General features: G+C 37.9%; 1 protein-coding gene across 1 annotated transcript in view; it reads right to left on the reverse strand.

Moving 5' to 3' along the window:
- ds (dachsous cadherin-related 1) overlaps positions 1-21158 on the reverse strand; it is a 644900-nt gene that overhangs the window by 551030 nt on the left and 72712 nt on the right. The window contains exon 2 of the mRNA XM_073971174.1: positions 17672-19983. Within this exon, the coding sequence (XP_073827275.1) occupies positions 17672-19600 (1929 nt within the window). The 5' untranslated portion in view covers positions 19601-19983. The remainder of the gene's footprint in view (positions 1-17671; positions 19984-21158) is intronic.

Here is a 21158-nt window from a genome sequence, read left to right on the forward strand (position 1 = left end):
CCTTGTGGTCTTCTATAAAAGACCTTGTGGTCTTCTATAAGAAGACCTTGTGGTCTTCTATAAGAAGACCTTGTCGTATTCTATATGAAACCTTGTGGTCTTCCATAAGAAGACCTTGTGTTTTTCTATATGAAGACCTTGAGGTCTTCTATATGAAGACCTTGTGGTCTTCTATATGAAGACCTTGTGGTCTTCTATATGAAGAGCTTGTGGTCTTCTATATGAAGACCCTGTGGTCTTCTATATGAAGACCATGTGGTCTTCTATATGAAGACCTTGTGGTCTTCTATATGAAGACCTTGTGGTCTTCTATATGAAGACCTTGTGGTCTTCTATATGAAGACCTTGTGGTCTTCTTCTATATGAAGACCTTGTGGTCTTCTATGAGAATAACTTGTGGTCTTCTATAAGAAGACCTTGTGGTCTTCTATAAAAGACCTTGTGGTCTTCTATATGAAGACCTTGTGGTCATCTATAAGAAGACCTTGTGGTCTTCTATAAGAGGACCTTGTGTTCTTCTATAAGAAGACCTTGTGGTCTTCTATAATAAGACCTTGTGGTCTTCTATAAGAAGAACTTGTGGTCTTCTGTAAGAAGACCTTGTGGTCTTCTATAAAAAGACCTTGTGGTCTTCTATAAAAAGACCTTGTGGTCTTCTATATAAAGACCTTATGGTCTTCTATAAGAAGACCTTGTGGTCCTCTATTTGAAGACCTTGTGGTCTTCTATAAAAAGACCTTGTGGTCTTCTATATAAAGACCTTATGGTCTTCTATAAGAAGACCTTGTTGTCCTCTATTTGAAGACCTTGTGGTCTTCTATAACAATTCCTTGTTCTCTTCTATAAGAACTAATTTGAGGTCTTCTATCAGAAGACCTTGTGCTCTCCCTTATTCTATGATATGATTCTATGGTCTTATATACGACAACCTTGTGGAACTTTATAGATGACTTTGTGGTCTTCTATAAGAGGACCTCGTGGTCTTCTAAAGGAAGAATGCCTTATATTTTCCATGCGAAAACTTTTGGCCTCCTATGAGAAAAACTTGTGGCCTTCTATATGAAATCTTGCGGGTTTCTATGAGAACAGTTTACTGTCTCTTATGAGGAGACCATGTTGTCTTCTATTAGAATATCTTGTGGCCTTTCATATGAAAACGTTTTGATCTTCTATTGGAAGACCTTGTACTCCTCTTGAGAAGATCTTTTATTCTACTAGGAGAAGACTCTGTGTTCTCTTTGGGAAAACCTTTTCTTCATTTATGAGGAGAACTAGTTGTCTTCTACAAGAAAATCTAGTCGTCTTCTATGAGAAGACCTTATGTTCTTCTTTGAGAAGACCTTGCGAAGACCTTGTGTTATTTTGGTCTTCTTTGGGAGGACCTTGTGGACTTCGATGAGAAGAAAATACTAAAATTGTTCTACGAAAAAATGTTGAATTCTTCTATGTGAGGGCTTCTAGGAGAAGACCTTGTTGGCTACTATAAAAATAAAATGATTTCTATTTTTCAGTAAGATGACCCTCTGAGAGAAAATTCCCCTTTTTATACCCTCAGCATTTATGCTAACGAGGGTATATACACTTTCATACGGGCAAAATGTGACTCATCGAAATAATGGTTTTAGACCCCAAGTATGTTTGGACGAAATGTGTTTCAGACAATTTGGAGTCGATTGAGCAATGTCCATCCGTCTGTCTGTCTAGCTGGCTGGAGCGCACGCTAACTCTCGAACGGGTCAACCGATTCGATCCAAAATTTGGCTTTCGTAATATTATGTCCAAACTTAGTTTAAGTTCGAAGATGGGATATATCGGTCCACTCCTTCCCGTACCTCCCCCACAAAAGTTCGAAAATGCTCTTGAAGGAAGTAACCGATTTGGTCCATACTTTGCACATCGTGAAATTTCTACAAAACTTAGATGAGTTTCCAAAGTGGACTCAATTGGTCCACTCCTTCGGGTACCTCCCACACAAAATTTCGGATAAGTTCAGATTAGGACCTGCTCTCGAATCGCTTTGGTTTTTGTTGCAACAACTTGTATTCATTGCCCTCCATACGACGGTACAAGTTTCATCAGGGGCAAGTCCATACTTCCTGAGAAAATAGCCTGAAAGATGCAAAAAGCCCCTATAACACCGTGTGTAGTGGATGGAGGGCAAGACAACTCTCGAACGGATCTGCCGATTCGGTCCAAAATTTGGCCTTGGTAATATTTTGTCCAAACATAGTTTAAATTCGAAGATAAGCCATATCGGTCCACTCCTTCAGGTACCTCCCCCACAAAAGTTCAAAAATATTCGGAAAAATTGTGCGCACGATAAATCTTGAAGGGAGTGACCGATGTAATCCATACTTTGCACATCCAAATATATCTTCCAGATATAGATCAGGTTCGAATATGGACTTTATTTGTCTACTCCTTCTGGTACCTCTACCACACAATTTCGGATAAGTTCACTTTAAGACCTCTCTCTCTCTCGAATCACTTTGATTTTTGTTGAAGCGATTTGCATTCACTATTGAGAGTTTCACTTCACATTGGCTGAGGGTATAAACGAGTGAGAACGACTGACACTTTTTTACTTGTTTATGGTCAATTGTGAGTAGGCTTTTGATCATTTTGGGAAAGGCATTTAATCTGCTACGAGAAGGCCTTTGGTGTTTAGCAGGTCAACCTCCTAGTCGGGGTCAAGTCTAATTGGTTTTCTATGATATTTTGACCTTTGAGAAGTATATTTATTTTTATAAAGAAAAAATGGAAATGTTGTTTGTAGAATTACATGTATACATATGTATCTTTCCCGATTTATATTAGTTGAAGATCAAGAAGTACTTAATATTCTTCTTATTATCGCCGAGTCCGAAAGACACGACTTGTTAAAAATAAGGGAATTTTGTCATAGCTGCCGTTAGGATATCACGTGGGGTAAAATTTTGCCTCTGTTGCTTCCACTAAGTATAATAATAAAAATAATAATTGCTTTACAAACATCCGATGAGACAAGGGAGACTTCTCTCATATCAGTGAGTGCAACCCGATTCATATTGGCTCACTGATATAGGACCTACTGTTAATCGCCAAGTCCGAACGGAGTGTCTTAAGACACCACTTGTGGAGAAGTTTTACATGACAGATATACTCAGGAAATGTCGCCAACATTACTGAGGGGTATTTTGCACTCGGAATCGAACCCATGACCTTCAGCGTGCAAGGCGGGTGTGCATACCATTGTACCACGGTGGCCCGCACTAAATATTTCATTTAAACATGTTTTTAATGGCTCTGACAGTTTCTCTGTTATAAAATTATTAAAATCGATTGGATTCGACCATTCTGAAGTTATCTTAAACCGGGTACAAAAAAGCTAGTTGACACACTTTTACAGATTAGTTTACTTACTTATTATGTCTTTCTTTAATATTTTTTATTTTAACGGGAAAATTAAAAATAATAAACAATTACAAAAATTATTAAAATTAATAATTTAATAATTGTTAATAACGACTTAAAAACAATTAAGTCCATACATTATTATTTCATTTGCATTTTGTTCAGGTGTTCCAAACTCTTATTCCCATTCAATTTTTTTTTTGCACTTTTTTGACCCCAATACATGGTGGACTCCCATTGAGAGTTACTCTTCCATTCCACTTCGGTGTTATGATTTCCTATAATAAATATTTTACTGATTTTACTGTTACAAAGTACTGAACTTTGCAGCAGTCAGTTCATTTAACAGCAGCAAATAAGAGTTGTTTCTTACAAAATGAGTGAATTACGCTTGGAGCGCTTTTAACACATTCATTATAAAAAACTCAATTGAAGAAACAAAAGAAAAAACCCCACAGCCACCACTATGAAATCTCATTAAGTCTTCTTCTAACCACAATGAAGAGCCTAGCTAATGGAGGAGTGGGGAGAAACTTTTAATGTTATTAGAAAAAATACGATAATTTAGTTTGGATTTGGAGGTCACACACCTTGGTGTGGAGATTAGATCCATAGACTTCGGATACAATTATTTACGGTATTAAAGTTATGGGCTTCAATTACGAATTTGTTATGCCAATTCCAATAAATTATAGACTTCAAAAATTAGTTTTAGAATGTCATTTTGAGGGATACATAATTTTGGGGAATTATTGATTTGTTTTCTGGATTTTTGGACAATTAAAAATGAGTTCGTGTGCCTTTGGGGCAATAAGCCACATGTACCCCAATTCTTTTTGCATCTCACTATTTGAAGGCTTCTCATTTTCCTAACAAAGAAACTTATATATCGATGAGAATCTGACTTCTCCGGTAATTTGTTTTCAAATTGTAAATTCTAACATTGAATCCTATGGAAAATTACCACACAGGCATTTGCTCCAAATACCACTTTTTTAAGTATATTTTTTACTGCCGATCTTACCATATTGTTTTGAAACTATAACAAAAAAAAAAACGCTTCAAGATAACATCTTACCAGTGTATTTTTATAGGTCCGTTTTTGGCATTATTGCGCATCTAAACAGTTTTATTTATTTGATGGCATAAATCGGCTAAAAGTTGTTGTTGTTCTGCCGAAGAAACCTTAAGAAAAACAAGCAAACGAAAAAACACTCTTACAAAATATCTGAGAAATGTTGCTTTAAAAACCGAGTGAGAACAGAAGACATATTTTAACTTTTTGGCATTGTTCTAAACATTGTTGCTGTTGTTGTCGTTGTTCCCCAAGCCAGGAATAAAGTTTTCGTTTGTTTTATGCTATAAGAAAGATTTTTCAAAGCAGATACCAAGAATCAGGGAAAGAGAAACAATGATGATGCTGTTGTTTTGAAACTTTTGTTTGACATTCTGCAAAACGAGTGGAGGTATACAAAGTTTTTCAATCAGTTTGCGCCAAGTTTTTCTTGTATAGAAAGGGGGAAACTTTTCCGGTACGACCATAAATGAGCTTCCATTGGAAAACACTTTTGGCTTCTGTTGAAAGACAATTTTAGCTTCTATTGAAAGGTAGTTCTGGCTCATATTGTTATACCATTTAGTCTTCCATTGGAGGACTTCTATTAGAAGACAATTATGGCTTTTGTTGGAAGTCTATTTTTCCTTCTACTGTGCTTCTGAAAGAAAGGGTGTTTCTGTAGACCCTTTCTGAAAGAAACTGTGCTTCTTTAGATCCTTTCTAAAAGAAACTGAAAGAAAGGTTCAATAGACCCTTATGGAAAGAAGGGGTGTTTCGGTAGACGCTTTCGGAGAGAAAGGGTCTTCCATAGACCCTTTCTGAAAGAAAGGCTGCTTCCATAGACTCGTTCTGAAAGAAAGGGTACTCCCATAGACTCTTTCTGAAAGAAATTGTGCTTCGATATAGACCCCTTCGTAAAGAAAGGGAGTTTCTATTGACACTTGCGAAAAGAAAGGGCGATTCTATAGACCCTTTCGGAAAGAAAGGATACTTCTATAGACCCGGAAAGAAAGGGTGATTCTATAGACCATTTCGGAACGGAAGGCTGTTTCGATAGACCCTTTCGGAAAGAAAGGGTGCTTCCATAGACCCTTTCTGAAAGGAAGGGTGCCTCCATAGACACTTTCTGAAGGAAAGGGTACTTCCAAAGACTCTGCTTCCATAGACTCTTTCTGAAAGAAAGGGTGCTTTTATAAAATCTCTGAAAGGAAGGGTGCTTCGATAGACCCTTCCTGAAAGAAAGGAAAGGGTGCTTCGATAGACCCTTCCTGAAAGAAAGGAAAGGGTGCTTCGATAGACCCTTCTGAAAGAAAGGAAAGGGTGCTTCGATAGACCCTTCCTGAAAGAAAGGAAAGGGTGCTTCGATTGACCCTTTCTGAAAGAAAGGGTGCTTCTATAGACCCCTTCTGGAAGAAAGTGTGCTTCCATAGACTCGTTCTGAAAGAAAGGTTGCTTTGATAGACCTTTTCTGGAGAAAGGTGCTTTTATAAACCGTCTCTGAAAGACAAGATACTTCTACAGACCCTTTCGGAAAGACAGGATACTTCTACAGACCCTTTCGGAAAGAAAGGATACTTCTATAGACCCGAAAAGAAAGGGTGATTCTATAGACCCGGAAAGACAGGGTGATTCTATAGACCATTTCGGAAAGGAAGGCTGTTTCGATAGACCCTTTCGGAAAGAAAGGGTGCTTCCAAAGACCCTTTCTGAAAGGAAGGGTGCCTCCATAGATACTTTCTGAAGGAAAGGGTACTTCCATAGATTCTGCTTCCATAGACTCTTTCTGAAAGAAATGGTGCTTAGATAGACCTTTTCTGGAGAAAGGGTGCTTTTATAAACTCTCTGAAAGAAAGGGTGCTTCGATAGACCCTTCCTGAAAGAAAGGAAAGGGTGCTTCGATAGACCCTTCCTGAAAGAAAGGAAAGGGTGCTTCGATAGACCCTTCCTGAAAGAAAGGAAAGGGTGCTTCGATAGACCCTTCCTGAAAGAAAGGAAAGGGTGCTTCGATAGACCCTCCTAAAAGAAAGAAAAGGGTGCTTCGATAGACCCTTCTGAAAGAAAGGAAAGGGTGCTTCGATAGACCCTTCCTGAATGAAAGGAAAGGGTGCTTCGATAGACCCTTGCTGAAAGAAAAGGTGCTTCTAAAGATCATTTCAGAAAGAACGGGTACTTCTATAGACCCTTTCTGAAAGAAAGAATGATTCTATAGACCCTTTTTGAATCAAAGGGTGCTTCTGTAGATCTTTCTGAAAGAAAGGGTGCTTCAATAGACCCTTTCTGAACGAAAGGGTGCTTTAATAGACCCTTTCTGAACGAAAGGGTGTTTTAATAGACCCTTTCTGAACGAAGGGGCGCTTTAATAGACCCTTTCTGAACGAAAGGGTGCTTCTATAGACCCTTTCTGAAAGAAAGGATACTTCTGTACACTCTTCCTGATAGAAAGGGTGATTCTATAGATCCTTTCTGCGAGAAAGGGTGCTTCTATAGACCCTTTCTAAAAGAAAGGATAATTCTGTACACTCTTCCTGATAGAAAGGGTGCTTCTATAGACCCTTTCTGCTAGAAAGGGTGCTTCTATATACCCTTTCTGTACGAAGGGGTGCTTCTATAGACCCTTTCTGTACGAAGGTGTGCTTCTATGGACCCTATCTGTACGAAAGGGTGCTTCTATAGACCGTTTCTGAACGAATGGGTGCTTCTATGGACCCTTTCTGTACGAAAGGGTGCTTCTATATACCCTTTCTGTACGAAGGGGAGCTTCTATATACCCTTTCTGTACGAAGGTGTGCTTCTATGGACCCTTTCTGTACGAAAGGGTGCTTCTATAGACCGTTTCTGAACGAATGGGTGCTTCTATGGACCCTTTCTGTACGAAAGGGTGCTTCTATATACCCTTTCTGCGAGAAAGGGTGCTTCTATATACCCTTTCTGCGAGAAAGGGTGCTTCTATATACCCTTTCTGCGAGAAAGGGTGCTTCTATATACCCTTTCTGCGAGAAAGGGTGCTTCTGTATACCCTTTCTATACGAAGGGGTGCTTCTATAGACCGTTTCTGAACGAATCGGTGCTTCTATGGACCCTTTCTGTACGAAAGGGTGCTTCTATATACCCTTTCTGTACGAAGGGGTGCTTCTATATACCCTTTCTGTACGAAGGTGTGCTTCTATGGACCCTTTCTGTACGAAAGGGTGCTTCTATATACCCTTTCTGTACGAAGGTGTGCTTCTATGGACCCTTTCTGTACGAAAGGGTGCTTCTATATACCCTTTCTGTACGAAGGGGTGCTTCTATATACCCTTTATGTACGAAGGGGTGCTTCTATATACCCTTTATGTACGAAGGGGTGCTTCTATATACCCTTTATGTACGAAGGGGTGCTTCTATATACCCTTTATGTACGAAGGGGTGCTTGTATATACCCTTTATGTACGAAGGGGTGCTTCTATATACCCTTTATGTACGAAGGGGTGCTTCTATATACCCTTTATGTACGAAGGGGTGCTTCTATATACCCTTTATGTACGAAGGGGTGCTTCTATATACCCTTTATGTACGAAGGGGTGCTTCTATATACCCTTTATGTACGAAGGGGTGCTTCTATATACCCTTTATGTACGAAGGGGTGCTTCTATATACCCTTTATGTACGAAGGGGTGCTTCTATATACCCTTTATGTACGAAGGGGTGCTTCTATATACCCTTTATGTACGAAGGGGTGCTTCTATATACCCTTTATGTACGAAGGGGTGCTTCTATATACCCTTTATGTACGAAGGGGTGCTTCTATATACCCTTTATGTACGAAGGGGTGCTTCTATATACCCTTTATGTACGAAGGGGTGCTTCTATATACCCTTTATGTACGAAGGGGTGCTTCTATATACCCTTTATGTACGAAGGGGTGCTTCTATATACCCTTTATGTACGAAGGGGTGCTTCTAAAGACATTTCAGAAAGAACGGGTGCTTCTATATACCCTTTATGTACGAAGGGGTGCTTCTAAAGACATTTCAGAAAGAACGGGTACTTCTATAGACCCTTTCTGAAAGAAAGGATGATTCTATAGACCCTTTTTGAATCAAAGGGTGCTATTGTAGACCTTTCTGAAAGAAAAGGTGCTTCTTTAGGCCCTCTCCGAAAGAAAGGATGATTCTATAGACCCTCTCTGAAAGAAAGGGTGCTTCTATGGATCCTTTCTGAAAGAAAGGATGCTTCTATGGATCCTTTCTGAAAGAAAAGGTGCTTCTATGGATCCTTTCTGAAAGAAAGGAAGCTTCTATGGATCCTTACTGAAAGAAAGGGTGCATGTTTGGATCCTTTCTGAAAGAAACGGTCCATCTTTGGATCCTTTCTGAAAGAAAGGGTGCATCTTTGGATCCTTTCTAAAGAAAAGGGTGCATGTTTGGATCCTTTCAGAAAGAAAGGGTGCATCTTTGAATCCTTTCTGAAAGAAAGGGTGCATCTTTGGATCCTTTCTGAAAGAAAGGGTGCATCTTTGGATCTTTTCTGAAAGAAAGGGTGCTTCTATGGATCCTTTCTGAAAGAAAAGGTGCTTCTATGGATCCTTTCTGAAAGAAAAGGTGCTTCAATGGATCCTTTCTGAAAGAAAGGGTACTTCTATGGATCCTTTCTGAAAGAAAGGCTGCTTCTATGGATCTTTTCTGTAAGAAAGGGTGCTTCTATGGATCCTTTCTGAAAGCAAGGCTGCTTCTATGGATCCTTTCAGAAAGAAAGGGTGCTTCTATGGATCCTTTCTTAAAGAAAGGGTGCTTCTATGGATCCTTTCTTAAAGAAAGGGTGCTTCTATGGATCCTTTCTTAAAGAAAGGGTGCTTTTATGGATCCTTTCTTATAGAAAGGGTGCTTCTATAAAACCTATCTGTAGGAAGAGCATTTGGTCTTCTATTGAAAGACGACTTTAACTTCTATGAAAACCAATTTGGTCCTCTTCTGAGAGAACGTTTGATCTTCTACTGGATGAAATTTTAGTCTTCTATTGGAAGTCCATTTGGTCTTCTATTGGCAGACCACGTTGGCTTCTATTGGAAGACCATTTTGGAACATCTTTAGTTTTCTATTTGTGCAACATTTTTTCTTCTATTGGATGACCGTTTTGTCTTCGATTGAAAGATTACTAGGTCTTCTAATGGAAGACCATTTTGTCTGGAAGACCACTTTGATTTCTATTGAAGGCACTTGATCTTCTAATGGAAAGTATTTTGATATTCTATTAGAAGATACAATTTTGTTTTCGGGGGTAAATTAAAGTTGTCCCTTTTGCCTTGTAGTGAACATTAGCTTCGTTACGACTGAGCTTTGAATTTCCTACTACTCCTGTTTTTGTTGTTATTTGTATTTTTTCGTGGTGAAAAAACCCAAAGAACAAACAAACGAAAAAAATGAAATACGATGAAATGAACAAAAGTATTTCATGAAGTTTGAGTGGTTAGATAGATGGATGGATGAGTGGTTGGCTGCTATATTACTGGCCATTTGTTTGACTGAAAGGAGTTTCTGGATGATTTGGATGTTGTGTTGTTGTTGGTTTGGCGGTTTGACTTGCCTTGGCTTAACTGAAACGCTCATGTCAAATTAAGAAACCACTAAAGAAAGAAACTTAGCATTTGTTGTTGCTGGCAATACAGCTTTTGGCTTCAAAGCAGTAGTGTTAGGATTGTTCTTTTTCTCTCTGTCTCTCTCCCTGTCTCGTGCTTTGTCCAGCTCCTACAATTGTCTTTCTAAATGGGGGAGCAAATTACCCTTTGGGCAGCTGTGAATGGCATTTGAAAATGGGGATAATTGCAATGGCATGGTTTTTCGTCTCTTGTTTGGCTGAAGTCTGTTTTTTGGTAAAGACTTCTATAGGTTTGTTGTGTTTTATATGTTGCCGAAATTCCGTTTTCTGTTCGAGCGGGGCAATATTTCCAAGCCAGGCTTTTATTTCTCTTTTTTGTGCAAACGAAAAAGTGTTGACGGGGGTTTGCCTCTGTAAAACATGAGGCAAAAAAGAAAACAACAACTATTATAATTGGTCTCATGGGGGATGGCTTCCGCTGTCTCGACTGTTTGCCTGCCTGGCGATATGAGTTTTTAATTTCACATAAAAATAACCACAACAACTTTTTGTTGGGTAGCCTTGAAGTTGTACTTTCTAAATGATTGAAAACCTTATGAACAAATTTGATGAATATCTTCGAAGTTAATATTCTTTTTCTTATGATTGGCTTAGGAATTGAATTGAACGACAGACACCCCAAAGAGAACGAAAGAAAAACGCAAGCAGTGAAAGAAATTATATGTCTATAAACACAATCGAAATGTAGAAAAATATAATTTATTTTTAATTTTTACTTTATTGTGTTTTTCTAAAGAAACACTTTTAAATTGCATGATTTGCCAGTTTCGTTATGTTTTTTCCTTAACAAATAACCGACTTTGGTGCAAATTAAGCCACCACCAACACAAAGTTGGCAAATTATATGGCAGGGAGTCGTCGTCATGCGTCTCATTGATGTTACTGCTTGAAAATATGAAAACAAATTGAAAATAAATAATATCCACAACAATTCCATTAGAAAGAATATTGGAATTCTTCAGAAATAACTGTAAGAGTTATAGACTAATTTTGGTAGTATATTGAGGGAGATGACTTTAAGATGTGTACGTGATAAAACGAAACACTGATTATTTTATATTGTTTTCAAGAGATTGTGATGGTGAATGTTATAGGAGAACAACCAGTAAGTATTTCTCGAAACGGACACACAACCCGTTACAATAGTTCTGAAAATTTTCAAAACTCTAGAATTATATAAAGGAAGAGGACTAGTAGGTCACATGCTAATCATTAAGGAGAAGACGACACATAGAGGGACTTCAACAGAGCCCATAGTGTGTTTTCGTGTCACTAGTTGGTCTCCTCAACTTCTGATACACATAACATTATATAACATTGCATTACAGCACCATTCGGACGACTGCACGGTATTTTCATACTCCTCGCATATGTATATTCAGGTAAACCAAGCTTAACATTTTCGAATCATGGCTTGTATCTAACAAAATCACGCAAAAGCAACAGGTATTCATAAACAACTCCCTCAGGATCATATCACATACAAAGTACACTAAACATAGGAAATGGAGATTGATTGCTCACTCCCTAAGAAAAATGGTTAGAGCATAACCAGGGTGACCCTTGAAAGGAATCTGTAAGATCACAAGATCATGGTCGTCAAAAAACACTTGGCGACGAACAATAACCTAAAACTAAAGCGCTCGGCACATACGATGCGTGGAGCGTTGCGGTACAACAACCACATGAAAAAAGTGTGAGTGATGCCAAGTTTTCTGAAAAACAACAATGTGGCTGACGCATTAAAGTTAAACATAATTTAACTTTTTTGGGACAACGGGTGTCCCAACGTGTCACTAAACGGACCGTATGTGCCGAGGGCTTAAGACAAAATAACCTTTCATGTACAAATGTTGCGAATGGTGTAAGATGGCGAATCTTTGTAAGAAGCCTATTCTCCCTAGAGGAGTAACATTTCACTTAGTCCTATGGAAGAGATCTGCGTACAACTGGTCTTTTAGAAGCGTTATTTTTGTTTGACGATATGTGGCCTTGTTTTTAAACTGCTTACTAATGCCAAAGTAGCATGTGTTGGCCCATACAATTCTTCTTTTAATTTCACAACTGATGTTGTTTGTTGTGTTTACGGCGGTGCGGAGGTATACCAAGTCTTTTACTACCTCAAAATTATAGGAACCAACCTCAACAATTAGTCCGAGCTCAATAGACGCATTGCTCGTCGACACCATCAATTTTGTCTTCTCACCGTTTACCGCCAGACCCACTTTAGCAGATTCTCCTTCGACCTTCATGAAGATATCAGTTACTCCTTTACTTACCGACTTATGCTGTATATACATATCATCAGCATAAGCAAGTAACATTTGGCTATTGGGTCCATTGTGCCATTTCTTTTAACGTTTGCCTCTCGTATAACCTTTTCCAGCAAGATATTGAACAAATCACACGAAAGGCTGTCTCCTTGTCTGAAACCTCTTTTGGTACAAAACTCTTCGGAGAGGTTTTTCCTATTTTAACTGAGGATCGAGTATCAGTTAATGTCATTCTACAAAACCGAATGAGCTTTACTGGAATGGCTTGGAATGCCTTTGAACGTAGAGGACTGTCGAAGGCTGCTGACAAAAAGGTGGTAGGTGTCGATCTGCATCTCTTGGGTCTTCTCCACGATTTGCCGCAGGGTAAATATCTGGTCAATTGTGGACTTGCCAATTATTTCGTTGACTATAGGCTTTAGTCGTTCGCACAATATCCCTGACACTATCTTGTAGGCAATATGGAGAAGACTTATGCCCCTGTAGTTGGAGCATACAGTCTTATCTCCTTTCTTGTAGAGGGGGCACAGGATGCTCAGGTACTTGTAAAAGACCACAAGATCTTATTAAGGAATACCAAAAGGTATTTTTTTACCGAAGATCTCTCTATTAAAAAGCACCAGGGCCTTCTTCGTATAAAACACCACAAGATTTAATCAGAGAACACAACAATGTCTTCTCATAATAGACTACAAACTTCTTCTATTAAAAGAACACACTCTTCTTATAGGATACGACAAGGTCTTCTCAAGAAACTACAGAAGGCGTTGAAGACCACAAGTTCTTCTCATGTGTAAATTGAAATCCATTTTTCTCAAAAAATTATGTATTTAGGGGTTTTTAGGATTTTGGGCGTATGAACTTCCCGTCAAAAATATGGACTAGGATAAAAGCTCAAGGCTTCGAAAGTTACTGTGCGCTCCATCCACTACATATTGTGCCATAGGGGTTTTTACAACTTTTGGGCCGTTTTCTCAAGAAGTATGGACTTGCCCCTGAAAAAATTTAACCGCCGTAATAGAGACAGCGAATTCTAGAGCAGGTCTTAAAGTGAACTTATTCGAAATTTTGTGTGGGAGGTACCCAAAGAGTGGACAGATATTGCCCATATTCAAACATGATCTATATCTGGTAGATATATTAGGATTTGTAAAGTATAGACAATATCGGTCACTCAATTTAAGACTTATCGTGCGCACAATGTTTCCGAACATTTTGGAACTTTTGTGCTGAAGGAATGGTATGGTTTACCTTCGATCTTAAACTATATTTGGACAAAATATTACAAAGGTCAAATTTTGTTCAGAATCGGCAGATCCTTTCCAGAGTTATCTTCAGCTCCAACTTCTACACATGGTGTCATAGGGGTTTTTTGCACCTTTCAGGCTATTTTCTCAGGAAGTATGGACTTGCCCCTGATGAAACTTGTACCGTCGTATGGAAGGCAGTGAATACAACTTGTTACAATAAAAATCAGAGCGATTTGAGAGCAGGTCCTAAACTGAACTTTTCCGAAGTTATCGTGCTATCGTGAGTTATCGTGCGCACCAGCCAGCCGGACAGACAGACGGACCGACATTGCTAAATCGACTACAAATTTTCTGAAACGGATTTTGGACAAACATACTTGGGGTCTAAAACCATTATTTCGACGAGGCACATTTTGCCCGTATGAGAGTGTATACACCCTCGTTTGCATAAATGCTGAGGGTACAAAAAAGGTCAAAATACCACAAGGGTTCTTGTAGAAGACCAAAAACCAAAAAGCCTTCTTGTAGTAGACAACTAAGACTTCTCAAATAAGACAAAACGTAGTCTCATAGAAGACAAAAACGTCATCTCATAGAGGACTACAAGGTCTTCTCATACAAGACCTCAAGGCCTTCTGATAGAAGTCCACAAGGCATTATCATAGAAGTCCACAAGTTTTTCTTATTGGAAGACCACAAGGACTTTTTATAGAAGATCACCAGGTCTTCTTATATAGAAGACCACAAAGTTTTCTCATAGAAGACCAAAAGGCTTTCTAATGGAAGGCTACAGGGTCCTCAAGGAGAAGACACAACTTGTTATCACAGAAGATCGAAAGGTTTTTTCACAAAAAAACGTATAGTTTTTTTTCAAATAGAAGATCCAAAACCGCATAGAGTAGAAGACAACAGTGTCTTCTCATAGAGAACCTCAATGTCTTCTCATAGAAGCCCAGTCCTAAAATAGAAGACTAAAAGGTCGTCTAATAGTTCTTCAAAGTTCTTTTCTTTTTTTCTCTATAAGACTACAATGTATTCCCAGGGAAGGCGACAAGTTCCTAGAGAACTTGTTCGGGCCTTTTGTAAGCACTAAAAATCTCTTGGGGTGCCACCGTGGTGCAATGTTATGTATACCCGCCTTGCACGCAGAAGGTCGTGGGTTCGATTTCCCGGCCAGGCAACATCAATACACTTTTCAACGGTGGCAGAATACCCCTCAATAATGTTGGCGTGATTTTCTGAGTATTTCAGCCATGTAAAACTTCTCTATAAAATGGTGCCGTAAGACCGCCGTTCGGACTCGGACAGTAGGTCCCATATCATTGAGCTAATATGAATCGTTGTGCACTCATTGATATGAGAAAAGTCTCCTTTGTCCCGTCTGGGATGTTTTAGGGACAATTATACAATTCTCTTGATGTTTTCTGTATACAACAAAGGCCTTTTCAGGTCTTCTATAGACAGCGGAAGGTATCTAAAAGTCTACTATAGAGCAACAGAAATTATCGTGTGGTTATGTGCCTATTGATGTCTGCTGCATACCGGATGCCACAATGAACCGAAGAACTCTTGAGAACTTCCAAAGATACATAACACTGAAACTGCAAGTAACTCGGTGACGAAACCCAACCAGAGGTTCCTTTTCTGGTGCCGTCTATGAAGTGGGTAATCTCACGTCATCACACCATTACATAGCATTTCACTTATTAACAAGTGGCCGCTCTCCTGTCTTAAAGCAGAAGTAGTAAGTGGGCTTCGCTCTCCTCACAGTGGGTACGCTACACAGAAAAAAATATTTCAAGAATTTTTACATATTTTCTTTCGTGATGTAGTTTTTTCATACTGTACAGGTACCTTACATAGGATACATGTGTAGTTTCTTATATCCATCCGAAAGCCACTATTTTTTTTTTTCAAAAATATGTAAGGTTTTCATTAGATGCAAAACTTTCCTATTTTTCCCTATATTCCGCTATTTGCTCTCATATTTCCTCTCTTGTTTGGTAAATGCTCTCAACTTTGTTCTCGTTTTCTTATGAATGTCTCGTCGTCTCACCATCGTACTGACAATGTATCGACAAACCACAACACAACCCCCACCATCGTCTCACCTTCTCTATGACACATACACACCACAACTACCGCTGTAGGTCGCAACAATTTTGTTGTTAGTTAACTACAAACCAAACAACTACAGTGCGTTTGGCGTCGAAAAAAAAAACAAAGTGTTTGGCTGTATAATTCGCAACTACAATTTATTAATTTCTTTAATATATAGGCAGCATCTAATATCTCAACCTAGTGCTGATAGACTCAACATGTATGTACATATCGACAACTCCAAATAATAGTATGCTAAGTCTAAAAAGTGAGTTTTGCAGGAGAAGCTCTCAAAGTTTGGAAATTTTTTTGAACTTCAGTACTATGCTAAGTCAATATTTGTTTATAACTTCTGTTCGGATTGACCGATCATTACCAAAATTAGAAAGAATTTAAGTTAAAGGACGTTCGACACCTCCAAATAATAGTTTGCTAATTCTGAAAAGCGAGTTTTGCAGGACAAGCTCTAAAAGTTTAGAAATTTCTTTGACCTTCAGCACTATGCTAAGTAAATATTTGTTTATAACTTATTTTCGGATTGTCCGATCATTACCAAAATTTGACAGAATTTAAGTAAAAGGACGTTTAATATAAAAATGTAAATAACTTGAAAACATGCCGACTTAGCATACTATTGTTTGGAGGCGTCGATATGGTGCGTATTGTTCTGCTATGTTCACAAAACGATAACAACTACAGTGAAAATTCATTAGAAGAAACCGTAAATTACAATAATACAAAATAAAAGCATTAATTAATAAAAATCAGCAAAATTTGTCTCTGGTTTGGTTGGTGGTGTGTGGTGGTTGTTAGTCAATAATAACAAAAGCAACAACTCGCCAAAATTGTTTTTTTTTTTCAAAAAACAGTATTTTTTTGCTTTATGAAAAACGTTCATGAAATGCAGAAATTTGAACCTTAGCAAGACTTTATGAACACTATTCGTGTGTACGTTCATGTAAGCACGCAGATTAAACGGTCCCTGATTGTGGCCAATTTTACACGCCTATGGTAAGCAAAGAATGAGGTCTTGATATTTTCTATGTGCAGTTTTCTATTGGAAGTTTCTATTGAAATTCTTTCCATAAAACAATATCTTTTGAGGTCTTCTCTTTTAAAGAGAAGACTTCTTAAAGTCGTTTATAGACAACAGAAGACGACTTGAGGACTTCTATAGATAACCGATGACCTCTTCATGTCGCCTCTAAAATTATATTCTTGTTAAAAGAATCCTGAACTGAAATTGAAAGTTAATCGAAAACGTCTACTTAAAGGACCTTTTCTGGTACCATAAGTGTTAGAGGGAATCTGTGATCATTGTGCTCGTGTCGGTGGCACTTTCACACATCAATAGGTGATCATATGTCAGTCCATGCTCTATAGACAACTTAATAGCAACACCCTTGTAGAAGTAAAAGAGGTCTTCTTATTAGGAAAGATCTTCTTAAAATCCACAAAAGTGTTTTAACTAAAAAAGAACAATGGTTCCACTTAAAGAATACTTGCGATTTTCTCGCAGACAAACATTTGTTCACAGAAGATTGAGAGGTTTTTCTAAGAATCCCAAAAAGGTCTTCTTTTCTCTTTATATAAGACCATAGGTCATAGGATATTTTATGAAGCCAAATCGGTGCCCTAAAAGCCGACCCCAAGGTCTTTTAATATAAGAAAAAATCTCTTCTTAAAGAACGACAACAGGTTCTCTTCTTAAAAATTACTCTGTCGTCCTTTAGATGACTTTAAAGTCTTGTAGTAGAAAGATCAAAAAGTCTGAATGTGGGACACAAATATCTTCCAAGATCTTGATTTAGAAGTACATTAGGTCTCGAATCGGCATATGGTATATTCTAGCAGCCTTAGTGTGTTGGTCCTATAGAACTATCATGTGTTTCTTCTTTAATTCTCTCAATAGAAAAAAAAATAAATTTTCAAAATATCAAAAAAATCAAAAATTCTGCACTTACCTTTAAAATACACCTTCCTTTCGCCTCATTTTCCGCCACGGTTACATTATAGTAACTTTGATCGAAGATCGGTTCATTATCGTTGACATCGTGGATGGTAACTAGGACCGTTGCTGTTGAAGACATAGGTGGATGGCCATTATCATGAGCCAGAACTGTGAGCTGCGGCACCGGCTCCGTTTCACAATCAATATGGGTGCGCGTTGTTATCACTCCGGTGTAGGTATCAATTTGAAACCATTGTGAATGGGTATCAGGGGTATCCAAAAGACTATAAGTCACCGCCGAGTTGTTACCCTCATCACGATCATAGGCAAACACCTGCAGCACCGATGTGCCAGGATCAGAAATTTCCATGACATTTGCTTGATAAATCGACTTTTCAAATTCTGGGGCATTGTCATTTATGTCTGTGACACGCAAATAAATGGTTTTAGAGGCATGCAGTGGCGGAGTACCATTATCCGTGGCCACAACGGAGAGGGTATAGTTGGGAGTTATTTCCCTATCCAATGTCATGTTGACTATGACAAGATAAATTATATTGTCTCGCGTAGTCAAACCAAAATGGCCATCACCACCATTTAGCGTTACATTGACATTGGCATATTCAGTTTTGGAATCAGGATCGTGTACCGAAATGCGGGCCACAAAATCCCCAGGTTCGGCAGATTCTGATATCTTGGGTGTGGCATCATCACTGAGGAAAATCACATTAATTGTGGGCTGATTGTCGTTGACATCGGTGACACGTATCGACACAAAAGCCGTGGTTTCCAGCGGTGTTTCTCCATGATCCTTGGCCACCACAACGAGCTCATGCAGTTCTCGCGTTTCAAAGTCGAGCGGCTTATTCACCGATATCCAACCAGTTTGTGGATCAATTATAAACATTTGTTCCTTATCACTCTGGCGGCGATTTATGGAATATTCTACCAAACCATTTTCCTCTGCATCAGCATCTGTGGCAAAAACTTGCAGTACCATGGTACCCACCGTGGCATTTTCTGGCACTGAGGCAAAATAACGACTTTGATTGAAAATCGGTTGATTATCGTTGACATCTTGAATGGTTATGTTCACGGTCATCTGACCCCTCAGTGGTGGGGTGCCACCATCCAAAGCCTCAATTACCAAACTATAAAACGGGGTGGTTTCACGATCCAACAAGCCATTGATCTGCAAATCTAAATACAAAACACCATCACGTTCCCGATGTGACGACAAACGAAAAGCATTGTTCGTATTACCCGAAACGATGTTATACCGTTGTGTATTATAACGACCGAGATCCATGTCGCGAGCCGGATGTAACGTCCTCTTTACGTCGCGTGGTGTGTTTTCCGGAAATTCAATATTCATGACCGCCGTTGGAAAAGTGGGTGCATTATCATTTTCATCCAACACTCGTATTTGAACGCGCACATTTTCACCACCATGCGGTATGGCCACGAGGCTATAGGAGGCCCTTGTTTCACGATCTAAACGCACTTTTGTCCGTATTTCACCCGTTGTGTGATCAATGGCTAAGTCCGTGTTTACAGGACTACCCAGTACCGGTACTATCAAATATGGCGGACCACTATTTACCCCAGGCAGTTGTTCTCCAATATAACCAATTTGATGGCCAATTGGAACGCCCTCCGAAACATCCAGTTTGCGATCCAGTTCTGCTTCCACCCCGCATGAAATTTGTAAAATAAGGCCTAATACTAACAGAAATGGCCAATGGTGCCTATGACTTGATGGCGTTGCGGACAGGGATATAGTATTTGGGCCAAGGCAAGGGCAATCTTCCCTTCTCTCGTCTCCATCCATCATCATTTTGACTCTTCTTCGAAATCTATGATTCATATTGATATATTGTCGGCTGGTTGGATTCAATGTAACATTTGTTGTTGTTGTGGCCTTATTATGTAATTCAGTCATTTTTGTTGTTTATTGTTGTTGTAATGGAGTTTTTTGTTTTTCTTTGAAAAATATTTTTGTTTTGATGGTGATAAAAATTCGTTAGAATTTTTGTTGATATTTTTTAATGCTGTGGTGATGATTGTTGTTTTAAGTAGCTTTTGCTCTTTGTTTACAAAGAGCAGAGAAGCTACTTAAGCTTTGTTTTTGTTGCTATTGTTGATTTAATGCAGTTCGTGCCTTTTAAACCCTTTTCAGCTGAAAATCACTTCGTAGATTCATCATGATTTTTTCGGTGCTGTTGTTGTTGTTTTTCTTAGAAAATGGAATCATTGCTGCATTTTTGTGTGTTGTTGGGACAAAATGTTGTTGTGATCTATGGGGCAATATACACGTGCAACAATCTGAAATTAAAAATAAAAATATCGTTTATTAAAAACAATTTTTAAAATAATAAGAATTATATAAAATTAATAAAAAACTATAAATAATTGTTGATGTATTTATCCTATGTTTTTTATTTATTTTTTTTTTCACATAAGATATTTAGCATTTCATTTTGTCCCGGGGGATTGGTAGCTGGAATACACGCCAATTTCACTAAAATATAATATAATAAACTGGATTATTAAAAAAAATCATGAGCATGAATTTTTCAAGAGTGTTAAATGTTAAAAAATTCCAAAGCTTAGATTTTTTAAGATTTTTTTCAAAAGCCTAAATTTATTTAACGTTTTTTGCAAAGCGTGGATTTTTAAACGATTTTTAGAGCGTGAATTTATTTAACGATCTTTTTCCAGAGCGTACATTTATTTAACATTTTTTTCAGGGCTTGAATTTATTTAACAATTATTTTCCCGAGCCTGGATTTGTTTAATATTTTTTCCAGAGCGTTGATTTGTTTAACAATTTTTCCCAGAGCGTGGATTTGTTTAGTATTATTTCTAGAGCGTGAATTTTATTAAAGATTTTTTCAAGAGTGAAGATTTATTTAACGACTTTTTCCAGAGCGTGGAGTTTCCTAAAGTTTTTTTTAAATAGCGAGGATTTTCTTAAAGTTTTTTCTTCACAAAAGTGGATTTTCTTACATATGATTTTCTTAAGCTTTCTTATTCATAAGAGTGAATTTACAGATTTTTTATATAAGCGTGGTTTTTCTCAAGATTTTTTAATAGCGTGGATTTTTAAAAGATTTTGTCAAGAGCGTGCATTTTTTTTAAGATTTTTACATAAGAGTGAATTTATACAATTTTTTCAAGAACTTGTATTTTAATCGAAAGCATGGATTGTTTTAAATATCTTTGTTCAAGGTCGTGGATTTTTTAAAGATATATTTTAAATATATTTTCAAAAGAGTGTATTTTTGAAAAATCCTTGAGGCGTGGAATTTTTTTTAAAAAATTTGAGTTCTTGAGTTCTGGAAAAACTTTTGAGGAGTAGATTTTTTTTAAAAAAAATGAGTTTTTTTAAAAACCTTTGAGTCGTTGATATTTTGAAACATTTGATTTTGGAAGCCCTTTGAGACGTGGATTTAAAAAAATGAGATTCTCAAAAACCTTTGAGACGTGGATTTTTTTAA

Source organism: Musca autumnalis, unplaced genomic scaffold (assembly GCF_047663935.1).
Source record: "Musca autumnalis isolate F117 unplaced genomic scaffold, ASM4766393v1 scaffold_2, whole genome shotgun sequence".
Taxonomy (NCBI): Eukaryota; Metazoa; Arthropoda; class Insecta; order Diptera; family Muscidae; genus Musca; species Musca autumnalis.